General features: G+C 36.1%; 1 protein-coding gene across 1 annotated transcript in view; it reads left to right on the top strand.

Annotated features, from left to right (window-relative positions):
• The window catches only part of ADGB (androglobin), a 109,650-nt gene that overhangs the window by 61,865 nt on the left and 26,079 nt on the right, over positions 1-21,706 (top strand). Inside the window, exons 18-25 of the mRNA XM_088141781.1 lie at positions 609-753; positions 8,734-8,848; positions 10,034-10,201; positions 11,264-11,399; positions 14,594-14,725; positions 18,629-18,722; positions 18,935-19,069; positions 20,017-20,170. Of these exons, the coding sequence (XP_087997907.1) occupies positions 609-753; positions 8,734-8,848; positions 10,034-10,201; positions 11,264-11,399; positions 14,594-14,725; positions 18,629-18,722; positions 18,935-19,069; positions 20,017-20,170 (1,079 nt within the window). The remainder of the gene's footprint in view (positions 1-608; positions 754-8,733; positions 8,849-10,033; positions 10,202-11,263; positions 11,400-14,593; positions 14,726-18,628; positions 18,723-18,934; positions 19,070-20,016; positions 20,171-21,706) is intronic.

A 21,706-nucleotide genomic window follows, 5' to 3' on the forward strand; every position in this document is an offset into this window, starting at 1 on the left:
TGGGGGATTATATGAAGAAAAACTCCAAGATATACAGAGAAGTGAAAGAGCACTTGCAAAAAAGTAATTTTGCTTCCCTTTGTGTTTCTGTGTCTAAGTTAAAATCCTTTAACTCTGACTACATGGAATTTTAATGCCTCTGTAAGAACATTTGCATAGGATAACCAAATTGGCAGTGTAAATGACTACAGTGTTAAGGGTTTTTTCACATAAAACAAGTGTCTCTGGGGTCATTCAGCTGTGTTTGGCTTCAGTCCTATTCCTGCTTATGGCAGAGTATGTTTCTTTTGAACTCAGTGAGACTTCTTAGTAGTTATATTTAAGATTACATTGGATTACTTTTTTTCTTTAGATGAATACAGTTCTTAAGTCCTGGCATGTCCTGGCATGATGCCTAAGTAAGTTCAAAGCAGGAGAAAAATTATGAACTTTTTTTTCACTACAGCTTATTTGGTTGAAAATTGTTTGCTGGTATTTATAAACTAAATTTCCCTGATGATTAAGAACAAATTTTGTGTTGGTGGTGGTGGTGGTTTTTTTTGTATTTATAAAAAGAGGTACGGTTATACATTAATTATAAATATATGTTCTGTTTTCTATTTTTCTAGCACTTTTACAGAAAGAAAGCCAAGTTATTCCCAAGGGGTTACTTATGGTTGAAAGTTTCTCATGGAAACATTTATCTCCAGGGCAGTTAATCCTGAAGATTCACACATATGCTACTAAGGCTGCTGTAATAAGTCTTCCTGCTGGGTATGTGCTGGTTTCTTTCTGTGTCAGTTATTAAAGAGCAGAAGCATTATTCTGAATCAGATCAAAGGTCTCACTGTTCCCATAGTAGCCAGCTAGGTGACTATTGATAGGGAATCCACAACAAGCAGAATCTGAGTGCAGTAGCATCCTGCTGTTTCTGTTTTCTGCAGCTGATATTGGAGGTATAAAGGCCCTGTAACAGGAGATAATATATTATATAGCTATAGTACATATGTTATGCCCTGGTAGGCATTGATTTGTTATCTCTGTAAACATGATCTTACATATGTTTATGCTGAACCACGTGCATTTTGTATGTTTATTCCACCATTGGTAAAGATGCCTTTAGAATTCTTCACTTTCACGTTTTTCTGTTTTTATTGCATAAACTTTGACAGATTATTTAAACAGAAATCATATAAGAATCACATACTGCCCCTTTTTTCAATCACTGTAAGAGATTGAAAACAGCAGTTTGGCACTGAAGGTCAAAGGGAGACACTGTTTATTTTCTGTTCCTTTTTCTTCTTTTCTCTTTTTTTCCCCATCTTCTTTCAGTCCAGAGTAATCCTTAACCAGAGAAGCAGCTCCTGGCAGCTTGTAAAGAGAGTAAGCAAACAGGGAAGATTTGTATCCAAGTTTGACTAAGGGAATAGGCAGAGAAGGGTAACAGCAACATAGACAGTGAGGGAAGCATCATCGTGATCTGCAAAGTTTATGCAATGTTTATCTTCCTGCCCGAAGAAGACCCAAAGTACACCTGCTCAAATGCAAGCTTGTTTCCTTATTGGAGGAGAAAGTAAAGGCAGTTGACGAGAGATGCATCTTGGAAGATGAAAAGTTCCCAGCCAGGACAGTTGACTCTCTCCAGAAGGAGCAGAGAAATTAAAAGAATACCAAACCACAGGGAAAAAACTCTTTGGCAGAGGCAAACACTTGATTCTGGAAGAATGTGACCAACTCAAAGATGCAAGAAGATTAGAGGCAGTAGAACTGAGGAACTGGTATCGGGCTCTTCCTCTCAGCTACCTGAGCAAGACATGCCACAAAACATTGTAGAAGACACTTGAGCTTCAATGGATTGAAGGAATCCAAAGGCCATCCGGAGAAAGAAGAGGCATATCATGGTTGTGGATGATTCCCTGTTAAGAGGAACTGAGGTGGCTGTGCACAAACCAAATATGATGTGATGAGTTGTCTTCCAAGTGCTCATTTACAGAATATTATGGAGAGATTACTGAAATTATTTAAACCTACCAATAGCTAACCTTTCCTCTTGGTCCATGTGAGGATAAATGACCTAGCCAGAAGAGACATTTTAAAAATCTCTAGGGACTGCAAGACCTTAGGCAGGAAGGTGAACGAACTAGGAACACAGGTAGTTTTTTCCATCAGTCCCAGTTGAGGTCATGGTGCAATAAAAGAAAACAAGGTCCTGGAAATCAACCACTGGCTTCACAGATAATGTCACCAAGAAGGGTTTGGATTCTGTGGCAACAACCTAGCTACCTTCACAAAACTCCTGGGAAGAGATGGAATCTTACAAAAACTGGGAAAGAAGTGCCTCACCAATCTCATCAACAGGTTGTTAAAACAGAACAAAAAGGGCAGGATGATAAAACCTTAGAACTAAATATGCATCCAAGAATTGAGTCCAAGAAAGCAGAAGAAGCAAGCAGAGGTCCAACAAATTCTTATTACCTCATGACAAGGCATCTTGTTTCATGACATCTTGTCAAAAGGTGGAGGAGAGAACAGAGAGGATTTATGAAATGAAGATGACTTGCATCTTGGGGAAAAATGATTATACTGGATTTTAGAAGAGTACATTTTGATGAACTATAAGAGAAGATAGGTTGTGTCCAGGAAGAATGGGATTTCCATGATATGAGATATAGAAAGCACAGTGAAAAACTCTGGAAATCAAGAAAAAAAGAAATCTAAAGAGGCCAGTATGGATATCTGCAGAGGTCTCTAAAATGCTAAGGAGGAAAAGGGATTTGTACAGGAAATGGAAAGAGAGAAAAATCACCAAAGAAGAATACAAGGTAGTTTCCAAAAACTAGAACTCTGTCAGGAGTGTTAAAACTCAGTATGAGGTAAGGCTTGCAAGAGATACCAAAAATAAAAAAAGCTCTTTTGGTATGCTAAATATTAAAGGTAATCCAAAGAGTGTGTAGGTCAGTTGCAAGGAGAAAGTAATAAATAATCAGTAACAAGTGAAGGTGAGAAGGCAGAACTTCTTAACTCCTATTTTGCACCTGTCCTTTTTTTGAAAAGAAATGGAGCCCTAACTGATCATTGATACACCATTGGGAAAACAAGAGACTTCAGTTTAAGGTAATCAAGGAGAGGGTATAAGGGAATTTAGCTAATGTAACTGAATTCAAGCATTAAGGGCTAGGTGGATTACATCCCAGGGTACTGAAGGAACTAGCAGAAGTAATTGCAGAGCCACTAGAAAACTAGAGAGCAAATGTTATATCCATCTTCAAAAAGGGAAAAAAGGTCCCAGAAACTTCAGACCTATCATCTTAATGCTGGACTGGGCAAGGTCTTGAAGCAGATTATCAATCACCATGTTAGCATTTAATTATAGGTATGCTATAATTAACAGGAGGCAGCATGGATTTGTTGAAAACAAGTTTAGTCTGGCATAACTCCCTTCTCTGATAAAGTTAATAACTTAGCAGACCAGGGAAATGCCATAGATATAGTGTCAATAAAGAAAGGAAGAAATACCAGACCTGAACTGCCCAACCCACTCTCAGTAACTACTCTGACTGCTGCTGAAGGCTGACTACAGAACCAGTCCTGCCCCTCCACATGTTTAAGAGACAAAATGATCCTTTTCCTACTGGTAGAAGACACCAGGTGGGAAGGACAGAGGAATTCTACCAATTTCTACTTTGAGACTACCTTGCATTCCAGTGCATGCAGGCAGCAGCACTAATTAGCCTCATTGCCAAGGCACAGTAAAAGTAGGCTATGGAGAACTGCTTTTCATACTGACATAATTTCCTTCCAACTCAAGAACTGGAGGAAAGTATATTACCACAAATATGAGGAACAGTCCCCAGTATTATCTGGGACTCCATTTGGCTGCAGACACTGATGAACTGGATGGAACTCTAGCACGAATCCTACCATCTGTTGGTTAGCTCCATGCCCCTTCTGCCTCCTTCAAGGAGCAGGAAGGAATGTTATGGGCTGGGTCCAGGAGGTGGTCAGTGTCTCACTATGCCAACAGTCTTAAAGGAGGCAGAAGCCCACTGCTCAAGAGGCCTTCTCTGAATCCAGCAAGATAACACTCACCCAGTCTTCAACCTCTCTTTGGGGAAAGATTGTTGAGAAGGAGGCAGAGTGTCAGTTGCAGAATGCCCTAGAAGAAACAGTTTATTTGAATCAGTTTCAATCAGGGTTCAGGTCCAGGAATGGGATTAAAACTACATTGGTTGCTGAGATTGCATCTGGACTCAGATGGGAGATACTCTGCCACTCCTTATCCTCTCAGTGGATCAACCATGTTTATCCTTCTGAATAGTCTATGAGGTTTTATGATGGTTCCACTCCTGTAGTGCATGGTTCCAGTTAGTCTGGGGGTGAGGGGAGAGGAGCAAAGTGGATACTTCCTTATGGGGTCACCCAGGCTTCAGTCCTCTTGCCACTACGCTTTATTATTTACTTAGAACTGAAAAAGGTTACCCATTGGTTTATGGTGAGGTATCATCATTATGTTTATACTACGTCTCTCTGGACCAAACTGGAGTTGCTATGGAAGTCTTGACCTAGTGTCAGAAGGCTTTTGGGGTCTGGATGAAATAAAGGTTGAACATAATCTTGTGGAGCTTCTGGTGAAGATTCATGGCAAACTAGAGGTCCCTGAAGGAATGGGTATGACATTGCAGCTAGATCAGTAGCCAGATGGCGAATTCTGGCGAAGAATTCTGGCGAAGAAGTAGCCAGATGGCGAAGTCTCTCTGGAAAAAGGAGAGATTGTGAGATTGCCCACTTGCCCTCTGGACAGTTGCTCCTTGTGAATAGACTCCGGGAACTGAAGTTTTGTGGTCTGCTTGTGAGTTGAATGGCTGGGAGTTGAAGGATTCCAATGAAGCTCACAGCCATAAGGCAGCCGATGTGGACGTAAGGTTCACACAAGCCTCATTTCTTAACCACTTTTGGATATAACTGATTTGTCTTGCCTAGAATGATGTTTTTGTTTCAGACAATACCTGTTTTGACAACTGATGCACCATTTAAACAGTGGCAGAAGGATGTATCTAAATGTGTGTGGCGGGGAAGAAACCATGAAATAAATATAAAGTGTTAGAAGATGCAAAGGAAAGAGGAGGATTGAGTTTACCTGATTTAAAATTGTATTTTACAGCTTGCTGTTTGGTTTGGATGAAAGAGTGGGTGCTGCTGAGAAATAAAAGGCTTTTTGAGTTAGAAGGACTGACCTGAGATTTGGGTGGCATGGATATTTGTGTTATGATAAAGTCAAGGTTAATGTAGATTTTTAAAATCATTATGTTAGATGTGTCATATTGAGTATATGGAATAGATACAAACCCAGGTTGTGCCCAAAAACACCTTTGTGGCTCTCAGCACAAGAAGCATTTTATAAATGAGAAATAATAGGCAAACAAATGGCTAACTTATCATGACACACTAGAATTTTGTCAAGGGGAATGTATAATAAAATCAAGAAGAACTGGTGGCAGAGGGATATAGTTTACAGTGGTTCTCTTATTTACAATTATTAGAAAGATTTATAGTAGACAGAAGAATTTATGGATTTGAACATTGTAAGTATGAAATACAATTGTGTACAAATGATGAACATGTAATTGCTAAAATGTATAAACTTTTATTGAAATTCAAAACAAAAGAACAAGTGAAAGAATGTATGATAAAATGGGCTAAAATTTTTGGTTATAATATATAGATGGAACAATGGGAAAATATGTGGCTGAAAGGATTGAAATTTATACTATGTTGTAATCTTAAAGAGAATTTTTATAAAATGATGTATCGTTGGTATATATCACCAAAGAAATTGTCTAGAATGTATAAAGGCAGTTCAAATTTATGTTGGAAATGTGAACAAGAAGGGACGTTTTATCATGTTTGGTGGACATATAAAAAAGCTAGAAAATTCTGGATTCAAATACATACACTGATTCAGAGGATTTTAAAGATTAATATACAACTGAGACCAGAAGTTCTTCTTTTGGGATTGATGGACAAACAGTTGGGGAAAGGTCATGGAACTTTGATTTTGTACATGATAACTGCAGCAAGATTATTGTATGCAAAAAGTTGGAAAGATTTGACAGTACCCACAATAAAGGAATGGTTGGTGAAGATGATGGAACTTTCTGAGATAGCTAAATTGATTTCTTTGATCAGAGAAAAGACAATATGTTTCTTGCTGACTGAAAACCCATTATGGACTTTTTGCATAAAACAGAAAAAAATGAACTTACAATTGATGGTTTTGATGATTAGACAGGATAGATTATAGAAAGAAAAGAGTCATGATGTAACCATAGATTAAGAGGTAAATCTATAATTGTACTTATAACTGCTGTAAAGAAGATCAGAAGCTACTTCTTTGTATTTTTTCTTTTCTATTCTTTTACTTTTTTTTTCTTTCTTGCACTTTTACCTTTCTCTTTGATTTCTTTCTTTTTCTTTTCTTTTTCTTACTGTATATTAGCTTGTATTACTTTTACGTCTGTCTGTCTGTCTGTCTGTCTGTCTGTCTGTCTATCTATCTATCTATCTATCTATCTATCTATCTATCTATCTATCTATCTATCTATCTATCTATCGTCTGAATGTGTTTCCCCCTCCCTCCCTTTATCTCTGTGTGAACCAGGGAGGGGCTTGTCTGAGGTGTTTTCTCAGTTACTTTCTTGGTCTGGGCTTAGGACCCTCTTATCTGACAATTGTCTTGGTAGTGGCTCTTTCTCCTATCCTTCAAGGCCATTGCTTCTTCACACTACAGTGGGAAGTAACTACCCTTGAAAAAGCAGCTCTGCATCTTGGAGTTCTCCTGGAGTCACAGTTACTGCTCAGTAGCAGGTGGAAGCCATGGCTAGGGAGCAGGAGGACCTTACAGTGATAACTTATCTCCTCATTCTCAATCCCTTGCACTACTACAGTGTGGTATACATGGGCCTTTGAAGGCTGTTCAAAAATTGCAGTTGATACAAAATGCAGCAACCTATTTGTTATCAGATGAAAGCCACCATAAGCATATAACATGCATATTACAGGCCCTACATTGACTTCCAGTAGTTTCTGGGTATAATTCAAAGTGCTGATTTTAGCTAATAAAGCTCTATTTGACTTGGCTCCTAGATACCTTTAGGACTGCCTTCTCCAACTAGATTCAGTTGACCCAGAATGTGCATTTTAAGGGAAGTCGCTTGTAGTTTTCCACTTCGTGAAGTGAGGGTGGCTGGGGCCCAGAAACAGTATTTTTCAGGGATGGCGTTTTATAGAATACCCTGCCTCTGGAATCAACATTGGCTCCTACCCTATTACGTCCAGGAATTGGTTAAAACTGAGTTTTTCTGGATAGTGTTTGGGTATTAATTGTGATGACTCAATTTGCATTCACTTCAGTTATTCTTTTGGTATTTTTCTTTTTTCTTTTGGTTTTTTCATTATTTACCATAAATGTTGTTAATCACTGGGAATTTTAGGGATTATGGTGATATACAAAATCAATCAGCAAATAATCCCAGTACACCATTATATTAGCCTTGATTGGTTGGTTAATTGCTGGGATTGAGAGATACTTTGCCTAGGCCATCTTATGAATTGATGAAAGAGCTGAGATTTGTACCAGGAATTGATTCAGCTTGCTTTTCTAAGCTGTTATTAGAAGTAATTCCCATTGGGTTTCATTGAACTGACTCTTTTATGCGTATGCTTAGATTACAGCCTCAATCACTAATCTACAGTACCTGGGAATGATTACAAAACCTTGTAAGATATACCAATATTACATTGGAGGCAAATATGTGTAGCTCAGGATTGAACTGTGGAGTCCTTGGGGTTCTCTGAGCTTGATTCTTTTCCTGCAAACGTTTCATTACCCGGCTAGGTAACATCTTCAGTGCTGGAATGGGATGGGGTTTGCTCTCTGTTTATATACACTTGCATGCCCTGCCAGTGTTGGTGGGAGTGGGGGTTTTGTTTTGTTCCTCTGGTAGTTCCTTGATTAGGGTATTGTTTGCTGCTTGCTTGTGTGCCCTGTGGTAACCTCTGCTTATCTGGATGATGATTGCTGGTGAGGAGCTGTTCTGGTCTTTTGTCTCTTTTGAATAGTGTATAGATGCTGTTTATCTCTATGTGTCTGTTAATTGCTGCCTTGTCTGAATACCAAGCTTCCAAGAATTCCCTTGCATTTTTGGATTTAGCTTGGTCTAAAAAGCCGACAGTTTCCCAGTTAAAATTATGGTTATATCTGTCCACGTGTGTGAGATTAAGGAGTTTTCATCATGTCTTCTGACTGCTAGTTAATGTTCATGGGTGCACTCTGCCAGTCTTCTGCGTGTCTGGACTGCAACAAGCACTATGTAGTGTTTTATTTACATGTAAATAAAAATATGAGATTAAGAAAAAAATGTCTTGCTTAAATGTACTGCGTAAGATTTGAATCCATCTCACAATGTTAGCTACTGCATTAAACTACCAGAATGACTTTTTGTTAGGCATTACATTTACATTGCTATGCAAATGTAGTTTGCAACATAACCAATAGTTTTATTTGCCAGTTAAATGAAATGCTAATATGCTTTAGCATATTTCCATACATAGCTGATTTCAGTCTATGAATTTTTATATCCACTTAAATGTAAACAAATAATAGATGAAATTATTTTATTTGCATTATGAACATTTAGAATGACTCTTACATTTGGATTATTTCATTACTTTTTTGTGTTTCTTTTTTAAATGTAGCCGCCATGTGTTACTTTTTACTGCAAGTTCTCCCATAGGACACAATGTCCATCTGTGTAGTATGGTGCCATGTGTATTTGGTGAAGAGGATATTGTTCTGCCAAATCTTGACAAGGTATTTGTTACCATAGTAACTAGATTTGTGTTCTTGTTGACTATTATTTATTTTATAATGTTCTCTTTTTTGTTTCTTTGTTTCCTTTTTCATTTTATTTATAGTCCCTGTTTTTGTTTTTAATCTCTATACTTGGCTTTGAAAAATAAAGCATCCAATTTTTTTAATTGTGGCCACTGGTTTGAAGACCGGTCATAAATATTTTTCAGTGCCATCATAACTTTGAATGGTCACTGAACTGGCAGTCAGTCAGTGATAACTAATTGTTACACTCTCATTGTAGGACATCCATAGACAAACTTATGTATGCAAAAGCATCTGGAAGAATTAAGGGTATAGTAGACAAATGAGTTTAAAAAATGAAATACATATCCATTGTTTATCAGGTTCATCAAAATATTTTGTGTTTTCTGCCCTAACATGTTATGAATATAGCAATCCATCCATCCATTCATTCATTCATTCAGTTACAAGTAGGTTGGGGTGAGAGGGCAGGGGGAGTAAAAGCTTCCATTTGAGATAAGGGAACTAATGTGTATAGTTCTGTATGATTTTATTAAGTCCAGAGTATAAAATACATAAGTCTGCATCTGAGGAAAATACACAGCCAAAAGTGTTTTGATGTCTCATTTTAAAATAGGAATTTGGAAGGCATTTGTATAATCACAAAATATTGCTGTGATACTCACCCTATGATGGGAAACTTCGCAAAATACATATCTTTACCAGGCTTTACCTTAAAAAATTCTTTTTGCCTGCACTTAAGATGCTGATTTTAAAACCTCAACAAATATAAGACTTTATTAGGGCTTTCTTTATTGCACTTTTATTGCAAATGTGCACAAAATACGACTTGCTTGAAAATATAGGCTTTTAGTAGTGTCACACCATAGGGTCACCATAAGTCAATGCAATCAAGGAGAGGATTATATTAATCATTAACTTTAGATCTGACATGCAGCCTTTTCTTGATGGGATTAGATAACACATCATATTCGTGGGGTCATGACCTGATGACACCCACACCAGTGGGTTTTGATGATTTATTTTGATGATGTCACTGATTGAAAGTACTGATAAGCTCCCATTATAAATTAGTGTATACTACGTATACTGTTGGAGTATGAATATACTTCAAATAGTTCTTAATTATCGGCAGGTAAACTATTTCTTTCCCTCCCTCAGGAGAGCTACCGGTTTATGGAACAAGCAGCAGCTATCATGAAAGCTATTGGAAATGTATTAATTAATTTTGGGAATGCAGAAAATCTTCCCAAAGCCATGAAAGTCCTGGAATTAACACATTGCCCCCCTGGCCTTTGTGACACAGGAATCGCTAGAGAACATTTTAAGGTAAAAAAAAAAAAAGAGTACCTAACCTTCTGTTAATGTGTAGAGTAACTTGTATGTGTTCTTTCAGTTATTGTGTCTTAATGCAGTCTATTATCTAATTCATACATTTAAGAAAATATGCTCCCATTAATTATATTCAGGATAATTTGAAAAGTCTAGGCATTTTTCAATGCTGACAAAAATACCGGTTAAAAATTATCTAATAGGATTCTAAGTCAACTTTATCATGTTTTCCATGCTCTTGGTCTCTGGAACAGAGGGTCATAGAACCAGATGTTTTACTCTCAGCTAATATTTAGACTTTTCAGGCTGCAAATTTTTGGTTCCTAAAGCCATAGGATATGTAAATTCTCTCTTCTGAGGGTGGAGTTCTGATCTCAGTTCCCAGTACCTGCAGAGAGCTTTGCAGCTGTTGCTTCTCAGGTGACAAGACCTTGAATTTTACAGGCAGGGAATCTATAGGATCCATTGCTGTCTTATTCCCAGATATGCTCTCAAACCAGCACCAAATTTTTACAAGTCTCTGAGATGGTGTGAATTTTGTCTCCATTAAACCAATATATTGTGATTAGATAAATACATCTGGTGCTGTGAATAAATATGTTTTACATGATCTTGTGAACACAAATGGATAATGTGGAGTTCTTGGTGCTCTCTGAGCTTGGTTGTTTGATTGGACATGTTTCATTATCTGACTAGGTAACATCATCATCATGATCTTGATCCTGAACTACATATATTCTCTTCTGTTGGTACAAATGAATAATATCAAATCAAATCTCATGTAGTAAGAATAACCCATTTATACCATGGCAATGAAAGCTAGTTCCCAAATAAATAGACTGATTTGTTTTTATTACTATGTTTTTTCTGATATATATATGGTCCGTTTATACAATATAATGTTATATAAACAGACCGTATTATTTATTTATTTGTGTGTGTATGTGTGTGTGTGTGTAATATATAATGGTCTGTTTCCTTGGCTATAAAAATAATATATAGGAAGTATACCAATATTTGTTTTAAACAATTTGCTGATGTTTATTTTTATATATTTAGGCTTTCAATAATGCTTTTTGGCATTTGATGAAACAAATATTAGGGAATATTGCTCCCAACTATGAATTTGCTTACAGAAGTTTTACACTGGATTTTAAACTCAGTGATGTTTCTGTTGAAGACACTGAATCGTCAGGTAAAATACAAATGCTGAAAGAATATATCAACAATATTTGTCTTTAAATAAATATTCTATTGATAATAGAAAATCAGTAAATATTGCAAATCCAGCCATTCTAATATTGACAAACAAAAAACATCATTGTTAAGCAGTTATTCCTTCATTAAAATGGTAAATGCCTGTTTTATACCTCATACATTTGAAATGATATAAGATAGCTAATTAAATTCTGTATTAAAAAGTCTACTTATGGAATTTACAGTGTTTATTTTTTATTTTTGCATGACACTTGATATTCATCATTCTTTGATTATAGTAGACAATAGTGAGTCTGAAGGATTTGCCCAGAAACAATGCCAAAATGGTGAGAGCTAATGGAGAACACACCCCTTTCTCCTGTAACATATTCATATTCTTCACTACAGGATCTTCCTCCATGTGAAGCCTGTTTTGATGGATATGGGAAGCTTCAGGGGGAAAAGTAGAATCATCCCTTCCCATTCTGTAAATGGAAACTATTCCCACTCTTAGGAAGTCACAGTGGATTCTATCCTTCATATTTATCTTATTCGTGGATATTAAATTATTCGGCTTCAAGCATTTCATCAGGGTCCATCAACTTGGAATCCTTGTTGCGGTGCCTGAGTCACTAATGTGCACATGACACTATGTTGCCCTAAAGATTCTCTGCTCCTCTGGATTTATTTTGCACCTGGCCATACCACCTTGGTAGCCATTCAGTGAATATCCAGGGATACCCCTCTAGGAAACCATAACATCTACAAAATGTTCTCAACATTTCAAATATGTCTTTCTGGTAGAACAATCAGGGAACTCTTCTGTAGCCAATAAAACTGATAAAGAAAGGGTTGTTAAGTAGGCCTATGTGAAATGATGGAATGGAATAGAAGTGGAAACATACAGTTCTGCTGTCCATTTCCCTGGTAGAGCCAACAGGATTGCCTTCTTTATGGACGCTGTTGATCATTGAAGGCCAGTGAAGTGGTCACTTTGAAGTTTGGCCATAGCCTTCAATATGCACAGCTTCATTTCACGTAGCCATACCTACTGTTACATAAACCTAAAAATGACATTTTAATATTGAATACATAAGCATATTGTGAATATATAAACATACTTCAAGTCTTTAAGTAAAAATTAAAATTACATTCTTCATAATTTCTTCCTAATTTTTGGAGCTTCAGTCATTTCAACACCACTAGCACTACCAGATAATGGCAGTAAAGATTAAGAATTTTCTTTAGGTCTTCCTTCCCTCTAGTGGTCTTTCAGATTTTTGTAACCAAGATCTAGTGGCCTTAAACACCAATGTTATCTTGCAAGTACTTAGCAAGACCAGTGAAAATATTTGTGTCATATATATGTTCTTAAACTTTAATTGGATTTCAGTTTTAATTAGTACCTGACAGAGAACAACACATCACTTACCTAAGCTTGCAAGACATTAGTCTAGCACTAAATGCAAAAGTAAGCATAGTGAAAATCAGTTTGCATTTTATGCTCTGTAAGTGTGATTAATATATTAATCAGATGCAAGAATTAAGCCATCAAAATTGGTTCTTGTGACCATCACATCCTGAACTTTGTGTCCAGTACTTGCCAGCTAAAGTCCAGTACTTGCCACTCTATTATTTTTTGGGCCATACATTTGATAATCAGAGGTTTGATGCTTCTTAAAATGAAGATTCTGTTGTGAGTGATCATGATTAATGGTACCATTGGATTTTTTTCTGTGAATTTATTTAAAATACATCTAGCCTAGAATACTTTTAACTTTGATAAACCTGTATGTCAATTATAAATAAAAAAGAATGTCCTTGTGCATGTCCTACAGCATGAGTTTTGATGTATGACCCTGAATCCTGATGCTTTGAATGAAATTAAATTACTGCTGTTCATTCATTAAACACTTCCTCAGATATTTGGTTGGGGGGGGGGGGCAGAGTTGAGCTAAATCTCTATTTCTGTCAAACCCCAGCATATCTACTATACCTGGACATGAGCCTGACAGAAATGGAGAATTGCAAGAGATGGAACAATATATGTGAGGAAGAAGTTGGAAGTTGAAAAAAAGAAGATTTCTATGCCTCTTAAAATAATGTCAAACAGATTGATCCTTGTATTGTCGAAGGCTTTCACGGCCGGCATACGATGGCTGGTGTGGGTCTTCCGGGCTGTGTGGCCGTGGTCTTGAAGTTTTGTTTCCTAACGTTTCGCCAGCACCTGTGACCGGCATCTTCAGAGTGCAGGAGCACAGACAGGAGGACAGCTGGGCACAGAGAGAACTGCTCCTGTCTGTGCTCCTGCACTCTGAAGATGCCGGTCACAGGTGCTGGCGAAACGTTAGGAAACAAAACTTCAAGACCACGGCCACACAGCCCGGAAGACCCACACCAGCCATAGATTGATCCTTACCTAGTATATTGTAAATTTCTCCTGTTGCTTTCTATGTGCAAGTGGAATGGGCACCACTGACAGAATGGATTCCCCTTCTCTCACTACTCTGTATTTGCCACAAATTTGTTTTAAAGAGTTAGTAAATCCTCTTGAACAGATTTGAACACTATGAGAGGGGGTACAAGGATGAAGAGACAACTGGGAGCCCCGCACTCAGCTTTTGAAGCTTTTCTTCATATGATGTGGCCATTTCAGTTTTCTGCTGTCATTTTTAGTTTTCCAATATCTTTGTGAAATTGCACTCAGTATTCTAACAATAGTCATGATATACTTTTATATAATGGTGCTATAGTACTGTTTTGTTTTCTGTCCCTTTTGAAATAAGCAGTGAGTTTACCTTTTGAATTATACCTCTGTAGTGTTTGTGAGGTTTCCTCTGTTTAGGATTTTTTCGCTAAATATGTGTGTATACTATTTTTCTTTTGTGCATAGATATATAGTTTGGGATACATAAGGATCAGAACTTACAGAATAGAGTTCATTGTTAATACATAGAACTCATCATAATAACTATAATGTAACATGGATATTTATTTTTAGTTGCTTTTTCAGGCAAAAGGCCCCCTGAAGGTTTTCACAAATAACATAAAACAATTTAAAAGAAAAAAATATTGTTCATTGTAGCTCTATAAAACATTTCATTCCAAGTCACCCACTGCATATCATGATTTCTCTGAATTTAATTTTTGTACTGATATGTATATATTTGGTATGTATATATGTATTTTCAGATGCAACAGAGGTAAGTGTCCCTCTTTGGCAGAATAGAGAGTCTACCCCTGAAGAAGAGGAAGCTGCAGTTAAACTTCAGGCTCTGTGGAGGGGAACCTATGTCAGGCTACTGATGAATGGCAGAAAACCAGGTTAGGATTCTCCAAATTAATCTATTCACGCTTTACTTTTAAAACAGTGTGTTTTCATGGGATGTATGGGAAATTTATCAGGAGAAATGTAAAATTATTTATTACTAATACTTTCATTATGCATCAGAGATGTATCCAACTCTAAGCAGCTTACTATATGTTCAACTAAAGACAGAAACTATAACATAATCCTGTTCGGAACAAGTCTTATGAGGAAAAGTATATTCACGTGGAGATGGATTCAGAAGTCACCACATATCTGTCAAATTTAATTCCTATAAATAAGCTTGTAGCACATTCCATGAGTGAAAGCTCAATTTACTTGAAACTGTATACAATCAGCTAATCAAGGACCCAACAATTAAAATGTCTAGGTATAACTATCTGCTCTACTACCAAACAACTAAAAAATTGAGCAAAACAGTTATTAGATAATAGAAATTAATAAGTGCTACTCTATTATTATAATTACTAATATTAAAAACTATCCTTCTGAATTACCTATTAACAAGTTTGGAATTACTACTTATTATTATTTTATCTATCCATTTCCATGAGTCAAGCATAAATAAGAAAAATAGATTTTTTTTTTAACAACAGTCAATATTTCACATAAAAAAAATTCAAAATACAAAATAAAATTAACATATTTTAGAACTGCAATATAGTACAAAATCCAAGAAGGAACTTAAGAAGGAAAAAAAGATAATATACATTAATTATCATCAGAAATAAAAAAAGTACTACAAGGATTCCCAGAAAGGACACACTGAAACTGCTGAACAGGGACTTTTCCCCTCAACTGGAAGGTCCATCTCCAAATTAAGAAATAATAAAAATAGTAGAAATAAATAGACAACTGTTTCTTGTTCTTTTGATCCCAGGGGAAAAATTGTCAGCAGCTTCCAGATCAGAGAATTTATTCATGCCAATATCTAGGCATAAACAAAAAGTAGCTGGATATAGAATATAAGTTTCATCCCCTTTTGTCTTGCTACTAAATGTGCCCCATTTTACATCTTGTGTTTCTTAACTACCACCCAAAACCATTATCTTCATGGCTTTCAGTTAGAAAGGTCCAACATGTGTCAACAGTAGTAAAATATTACCATTCATTATGCATCTGAGAAACCAAACAACATGAGGCTGGATCTCTGGGATGTATGGAATCTGTAACCTATACAGTACAATATACAGTTTCTATTTCCGGCTTCCATTCAGGCTGAAGTGAGAACATCTCACATAAGATTTTTTTCATAAATTGTACCAAACGTTGCTCAGCAAAATAGTGAATGTTCAGAAAAATATAGATTATTTCTACATAACAAGCCCTATAAAATAATTCATCTTAAACATCCTTATTCCCTTTCAACAGCTTGTCAAAATGTTTTGTGCCTTCTTTATCAGCACATTCAAGTAGATTTATTCCTTTCTCATGAGATACAGTAACCATCTCTTTAAGGTCTGCCATGTCCTTATCAAGAAAACCATGTTTTCTTTCAACAGCCATTTTAAAAGACTACAATATCTTTTAATCACTGAAGCTCTGTAATTGTTTAAATCATGAGAAAAAGCTTGGTTGTTTGCTTGCCTGTTTATATACAGTAGCTTACCCTGCCAGTTTTGGTGGGGGTGTGGTTTTCTCCTTGGTAGTTCCTTGATTAAGGTATTGTTTTCTGCTTGCTTGTTTGCCTCGTGTTAATCCCTGCTTATCTGGGTTGTTGACTGCTGGAGAGCATGTGTTTGGTCTTTTTGTTTCCTTCTTAGCTTTTGTATTGTCTCTTTTGAATAGTGTGTAAATATGGTCTATTTCTATGTGTCTACTGATGGCTGATTTGTCTGAATGCCAAGCTTCCAGGAATTCCCTAGCATTTGTGGATTGGTCTAGGATGCTCACATTTTCCCAGCTGAAACTGTGGTTGAGTCTGTCCATGTATTGTAAGATTAAGGAGTTTTCATCATGCCTTCTGACTTCTACTTGGTGTTCATGGATGGGCTCTGCTAGTCTTCTGCCTGTCTCTCCTATATAGTGACTGTTACAGTCCTTACACTGTATGTTATAGATGACTCCTGTTTTTTCTTCTTGGGCTACTGGGTCTTTTAGTTTACTTAAAATATTTTGGAGGGCTTTAATTGGTTTGTGTGCTACCATAATGCCGTGTGGTTGTAATAGTTTGTTGGTTGTTTCTGAGATGTTTTTGATATATGGCAGTGTTATCCTTTTCATAGCTTGTGTTGGTTGTGCTGTAGTGGGTTGAGTGGTCAGGCACTTTCTGATAAAGTTGCATGGGTATCCATTTTGATGGAAGATATTGTATAGGCAGTCTGTTCTGAAGAGTTTTGAAAGTTGCAAGCAATTCAACATTAAACATAATCTCTGATGAATCAGGAATATATATAACTTTTTCCAGGTCCTCAGAGGCAGGATGGGCTTCTTCAGCTTCTTTAATTAAAGCCTGTTTTCCTTCACTTATACAGGACAAAAGGGGATAAGCTTGCTTTCTCAGATGCTGTGTTTTAGGGCCCATAATTTACTCACAAACAACCATTACTTAGAAGGAGGAAACAAATATTATTGTCCACCTGTCAAATGAGTTACAGGGCAGTCCAAAATTAATAGACAATCTCTATAATTAATGGGAAAGCTAAGTTCATAGATCAAACAATTTCTATTGAAAGAACAGAAGTCCTCATTATTACTTTCCCAATTTGCAACATTATATAGCATAAGATTTCAACTGATATTTAAACTATGTTTCAAAGCTTTCTGACCTAAACTGTAAATTTATATTAAAATATTTGCAAAATTTTGCTTCAAAATACACAAACAAAATAACTATACACAGAGACACGTATGAAGTTCTATAAGTATTTTAACAGCCAAAGAGCAAGTAGCTTTAAAAGCCTACAGTCTAGAATTTCCCATGGTCATTTGGAGCTTAAGTAAATGTCATCAGTGAATCAACTTTCTTTTCTTCAAACTTCGATAACAACATGCTGAGAAGATTGTAAATGCTAGATCACAGGGCTGCTTACTACTTGCAATTTGAAGTGGGCAGTTTCACAGTAGGAACTCAGATCTGGTGCAGATAGTAGAGATGGGATCCTACCTATTGCTACCACTTCTTCTAGTTGCATAAGATTTTGTTAATTTCTTTTTCTGAGGCTCCATCTCTATCAGAGAAAATTTTTCCCATTAAAAAATCATTCTGAAAGGTTGAACTGGTATGTGAATGTACTTTTAAGTTTGAAAAATGTTCGGGGAGTTGCATGTCTCTTTTTAATTTGACTTTTGAAAAAGACAGCTAGTGAACTTTGGGGATACAACCAGTGATCATGAAAAGCTTGATCACCGCCACTCAAGATTGTGAGGTCATGCAAGCAGAGTCAGTCTGATTCACATGTGCATGGATAAAACATTCAGATATTTTAAAGTCTAGCCTAGAATCTTGACTTATTTATAGAATTAGAGAGAAAGTAACAAATCTGTACAATACTTGGATGATACAGTTAGCCATTATACTACAAATATTCATTGTGCATGTATGTAAGAGTCATTTTGTGCAAGATGGGTGGCTATATAAATACAGTCGAGGGAGGGAGGGAGGGAGATAGATAGATAGATAGACAGACAGACAGACAGACAGACAGACAGACAGACAGACAGACAGACAGCAAGCTCCAAAACATGAACTGGCAGACCATAGATGATCTCTGGATTGTCTAACTCATGAATAGCATATTCATGTAAACATTTTTGTATCCTGTTTAAACAAAAATATCCTTCGTTCTAGATAAGCATCAAAATAGAATTTATTTCATAATCGTCTTGTCAATACCTAGAAATGGGAAGTATATTGAACACTTAGTAATGGTCTATTTTTTTTTCTTTTATAATTTTAGGCACAAAGATGAATGCTAAAGTCAAAGAAACACTTCAAAAGTTGTGGGCTCTAATTGAGCCAAATTTTGAACAATGTTCTTTGCTGTTTTTGAGGTAATATATCTTATACTTCCAGCGATATCATATTTATCAAACCTGTTTTCCCCTTTGTAGGGGAAGCATTTTTCCATAATATAGTCATTGTTATTTCATGTTTTATGTTTGTGCGCCATGTGTTCATCCTATATAGCATCAGCAGCATAACCTAATTATTTCATCATTGCCTCTAATAATACTCTTGTATTCTTTTGTGCTGTCTTTTACAGAGATGTATTTAAAAGTAAATGTAAGTCAGTTGAAAAATATCGTTGCTATGAAGATGAATGGACTAAGACATCTTTTGCTGATTATACTGTAACTTATGGGGATCAACAATCAAATGTTTGGTTTGTAGTCTTCAGGTGAGTTTATTACTGAGTTACATATAACCCAGCAGCAATCTTAAGTAAAATTTATTTTATAGTTAATTCTCTCAATATGCCTGAGACCCAAATATCCACATATTGAAATTTCCTTTTCTGTGTTCCCTTCTCCTGATCTCAGATATATTAATATGCTGCCTTATAACTAAAAAGTGTTTTCTTTCAGGCAAATCTCAACAATCTTTTTTTCTGATAAGTATTCTTTCAATTTCTGCCTTCCATATCACAAACATGAAAGAGTGAATTTCCTTATAAACTAATTAAGTACAAGATGTGGAAAGAAACTTATTATTGATGACTTACTCAGTAATTTTTTATTTGAAAAGCAAAGCAATACTTTCATTTTTCCCTTATTGACTTGGGAAATGAACATTTGTAAACATTTTCTTTTAAAACCCAAGCTTTTTTGTAAATTGCTATACTCAATGGCTGCTTCAGAACGTCTCAATGTAACGTACATGTGATATGCCAACTGTCCAGAGAACTGCAAGGGGGGAATTCTTGGCAGCTTATATATACCAAAATATTCATTTAAATATATATTTTGAAATATATATATCTCAAATTTATGAAAAAAATTCTCCTCTCATCCCTGTAGGTGGTGTGCATCTTCCTCAGTCTCAGGTCCTCTACCAGAGGCCTGGGAGTTTGAGGGTTCTACACAGTATCTTAGCTGTTCCTAGCACTGCACTCTTCTGGACAAAGAGCTCTGATATTGTTCCTGGGATCTGTTGGAGCCACTCTCCCACTCTCCCTGAGTGTGTTTTATTTATATATAAATAAAATGTTTGGTAAAAGTATTTTACAGTAGTTCAGTGTGAAAATTTAACAGCATTATAGGTACACATGCAAGCAAATTAGAAATAGATATACTCAACAAATCCTAATATAAAAGAAGTTACTTTTAACTGTCCTTTTTATTGTAGGGAAGTATTTTACGTTCCAGAAGACATGATTATTGTACCAAAAATATATTCAACCATACCAGCCTGTGTATTGCATGTTGTTGACAATGACACATTGCAGGAAATTCCTCGGGTCTTTCTCAGAGTTGCACCATATCTTTATACAAAGAACAAGGTGAGAAATATAAACACCTTGATACTAATCTTCATATTACTGACATTCATTCATTCATTCTCTCACCACACACACACACACACACACACATACTAAGAGTGTATGATACAATTCAGATTGGAAATTTAACATCCAAAGAGAATGATTTAATAGCTGATTATAAACTGATTAGATCTGAATTGCTTTAAAATTTAATTTAAATCTTAAATTAATTCAAGAATCAATTCAAAGGCAAATTTATTGATAGACTATACTAGAAAAACTTCCAAACTTTTGAAGCTGTCATTTTTCAATAGAATTTATTTTATTTTATTTTCTCATATTTATATAGCCACCCATCGCACATACATGACTCTGGACAGCATACAATAAAAACAAACCATAAAACCAAACATTAAAACTTATATCATAATAAAAACATCAATATTAGTTTAAAAAGCTAGGAGAAAGCAGCTTTAATATTATGTGCAATGTAGCCATCTCATCAGTTCTCAGTTTCCCTGAGATCCCCATGCCTGCCTGCACAGCCACATTTTAAGGGACTTCCAGAAGGTTGGCAGGGATGGGGCCAATCTCACCTTGGGGGAAATTATGTTCTACAGGGCAGTGCCACAACAGAAAAGGCTCATCTCCTGGGTCCTGCCAGATGTAAATCCTTGGTGGATGGGAACCTCAGTATACCCCTTCTGCCAGACCTGATGGGACGAGCAGACGTAATCGGGAAGAGGCGGTCCCTCAAATACCCCAGCCCCCATGAAGGGCTGAAATGGGGTGAAAATAACAGGGGTGGTATACTTTAACTCTGAAAATATAATGAACAGATTGGATCTTTCTTTCGTATGTGGTGGCAACGTTGCAAAGCTCAACAATATTGGAAATTAATTCATTGTAGAATAGGATAAATTTTGAAAGTCGTAATTCTACTGCAATCTGATATATTTTTTATTAAACTTCACTAAAACACACATTTCTTCAAAGGGTATATGTTCCATGGTTTGCAATGATCCCAGGTTCATTTATGGTTTACAGTGAAATGACGTGTAAATCATACTTGAATTTGGGTTTAGTTCTTGTGAAGATCTCAGAGATCTAGTCTGTGTGCTCTGAGTTAAAAAAGAAAATAACTCCCATATATGGATATATAAGCACAAGTATCAACACCATTTTCACTGGGAATACTATTTATGAATGCCACTTGTTTTAATAAAATATACAGCTTTTGTGAATGCATATTGCAGCACATACGTGTTGGCTGAAATGAGCTGCAGGTGTAGCAATTAAAAAATAAGGAATAAAATATGCAAGATCAGTATTTTTGGTCTGTTGTTAGTCTTAATTTAAACCTTATACACAACATACAGCATACAAAACTTACTCCTCAGTGTCAGTGTTTAAATAAATAGGGGGTTTTGGTTAAAAAACATTTCCCAAATTGGGTTGTAAAAAAGTTCAGATAGGATTTTCCATGTTGTAGTAATCATACATATTGTATGATCATGGTTGCTCTATTTTTGGTCTTGTGCCTTAAGTATCATT

Source organism: Python bivittatus, unplaced genomic scaffold, assembly GCF_059951505.1.
Source record: "Python bivittatus isolate LINGU-HERP-01145 unplaced genomic scaffold, Pbiv_v1 ctg000020_np1212, whole genome shotgun sequence".
NCBI classification, from domain to species: Eukaryota; Metazoa; Chordata; class Lepidosauria; order Squamata; family Pythonidae; genus Python; species Python bivittatus.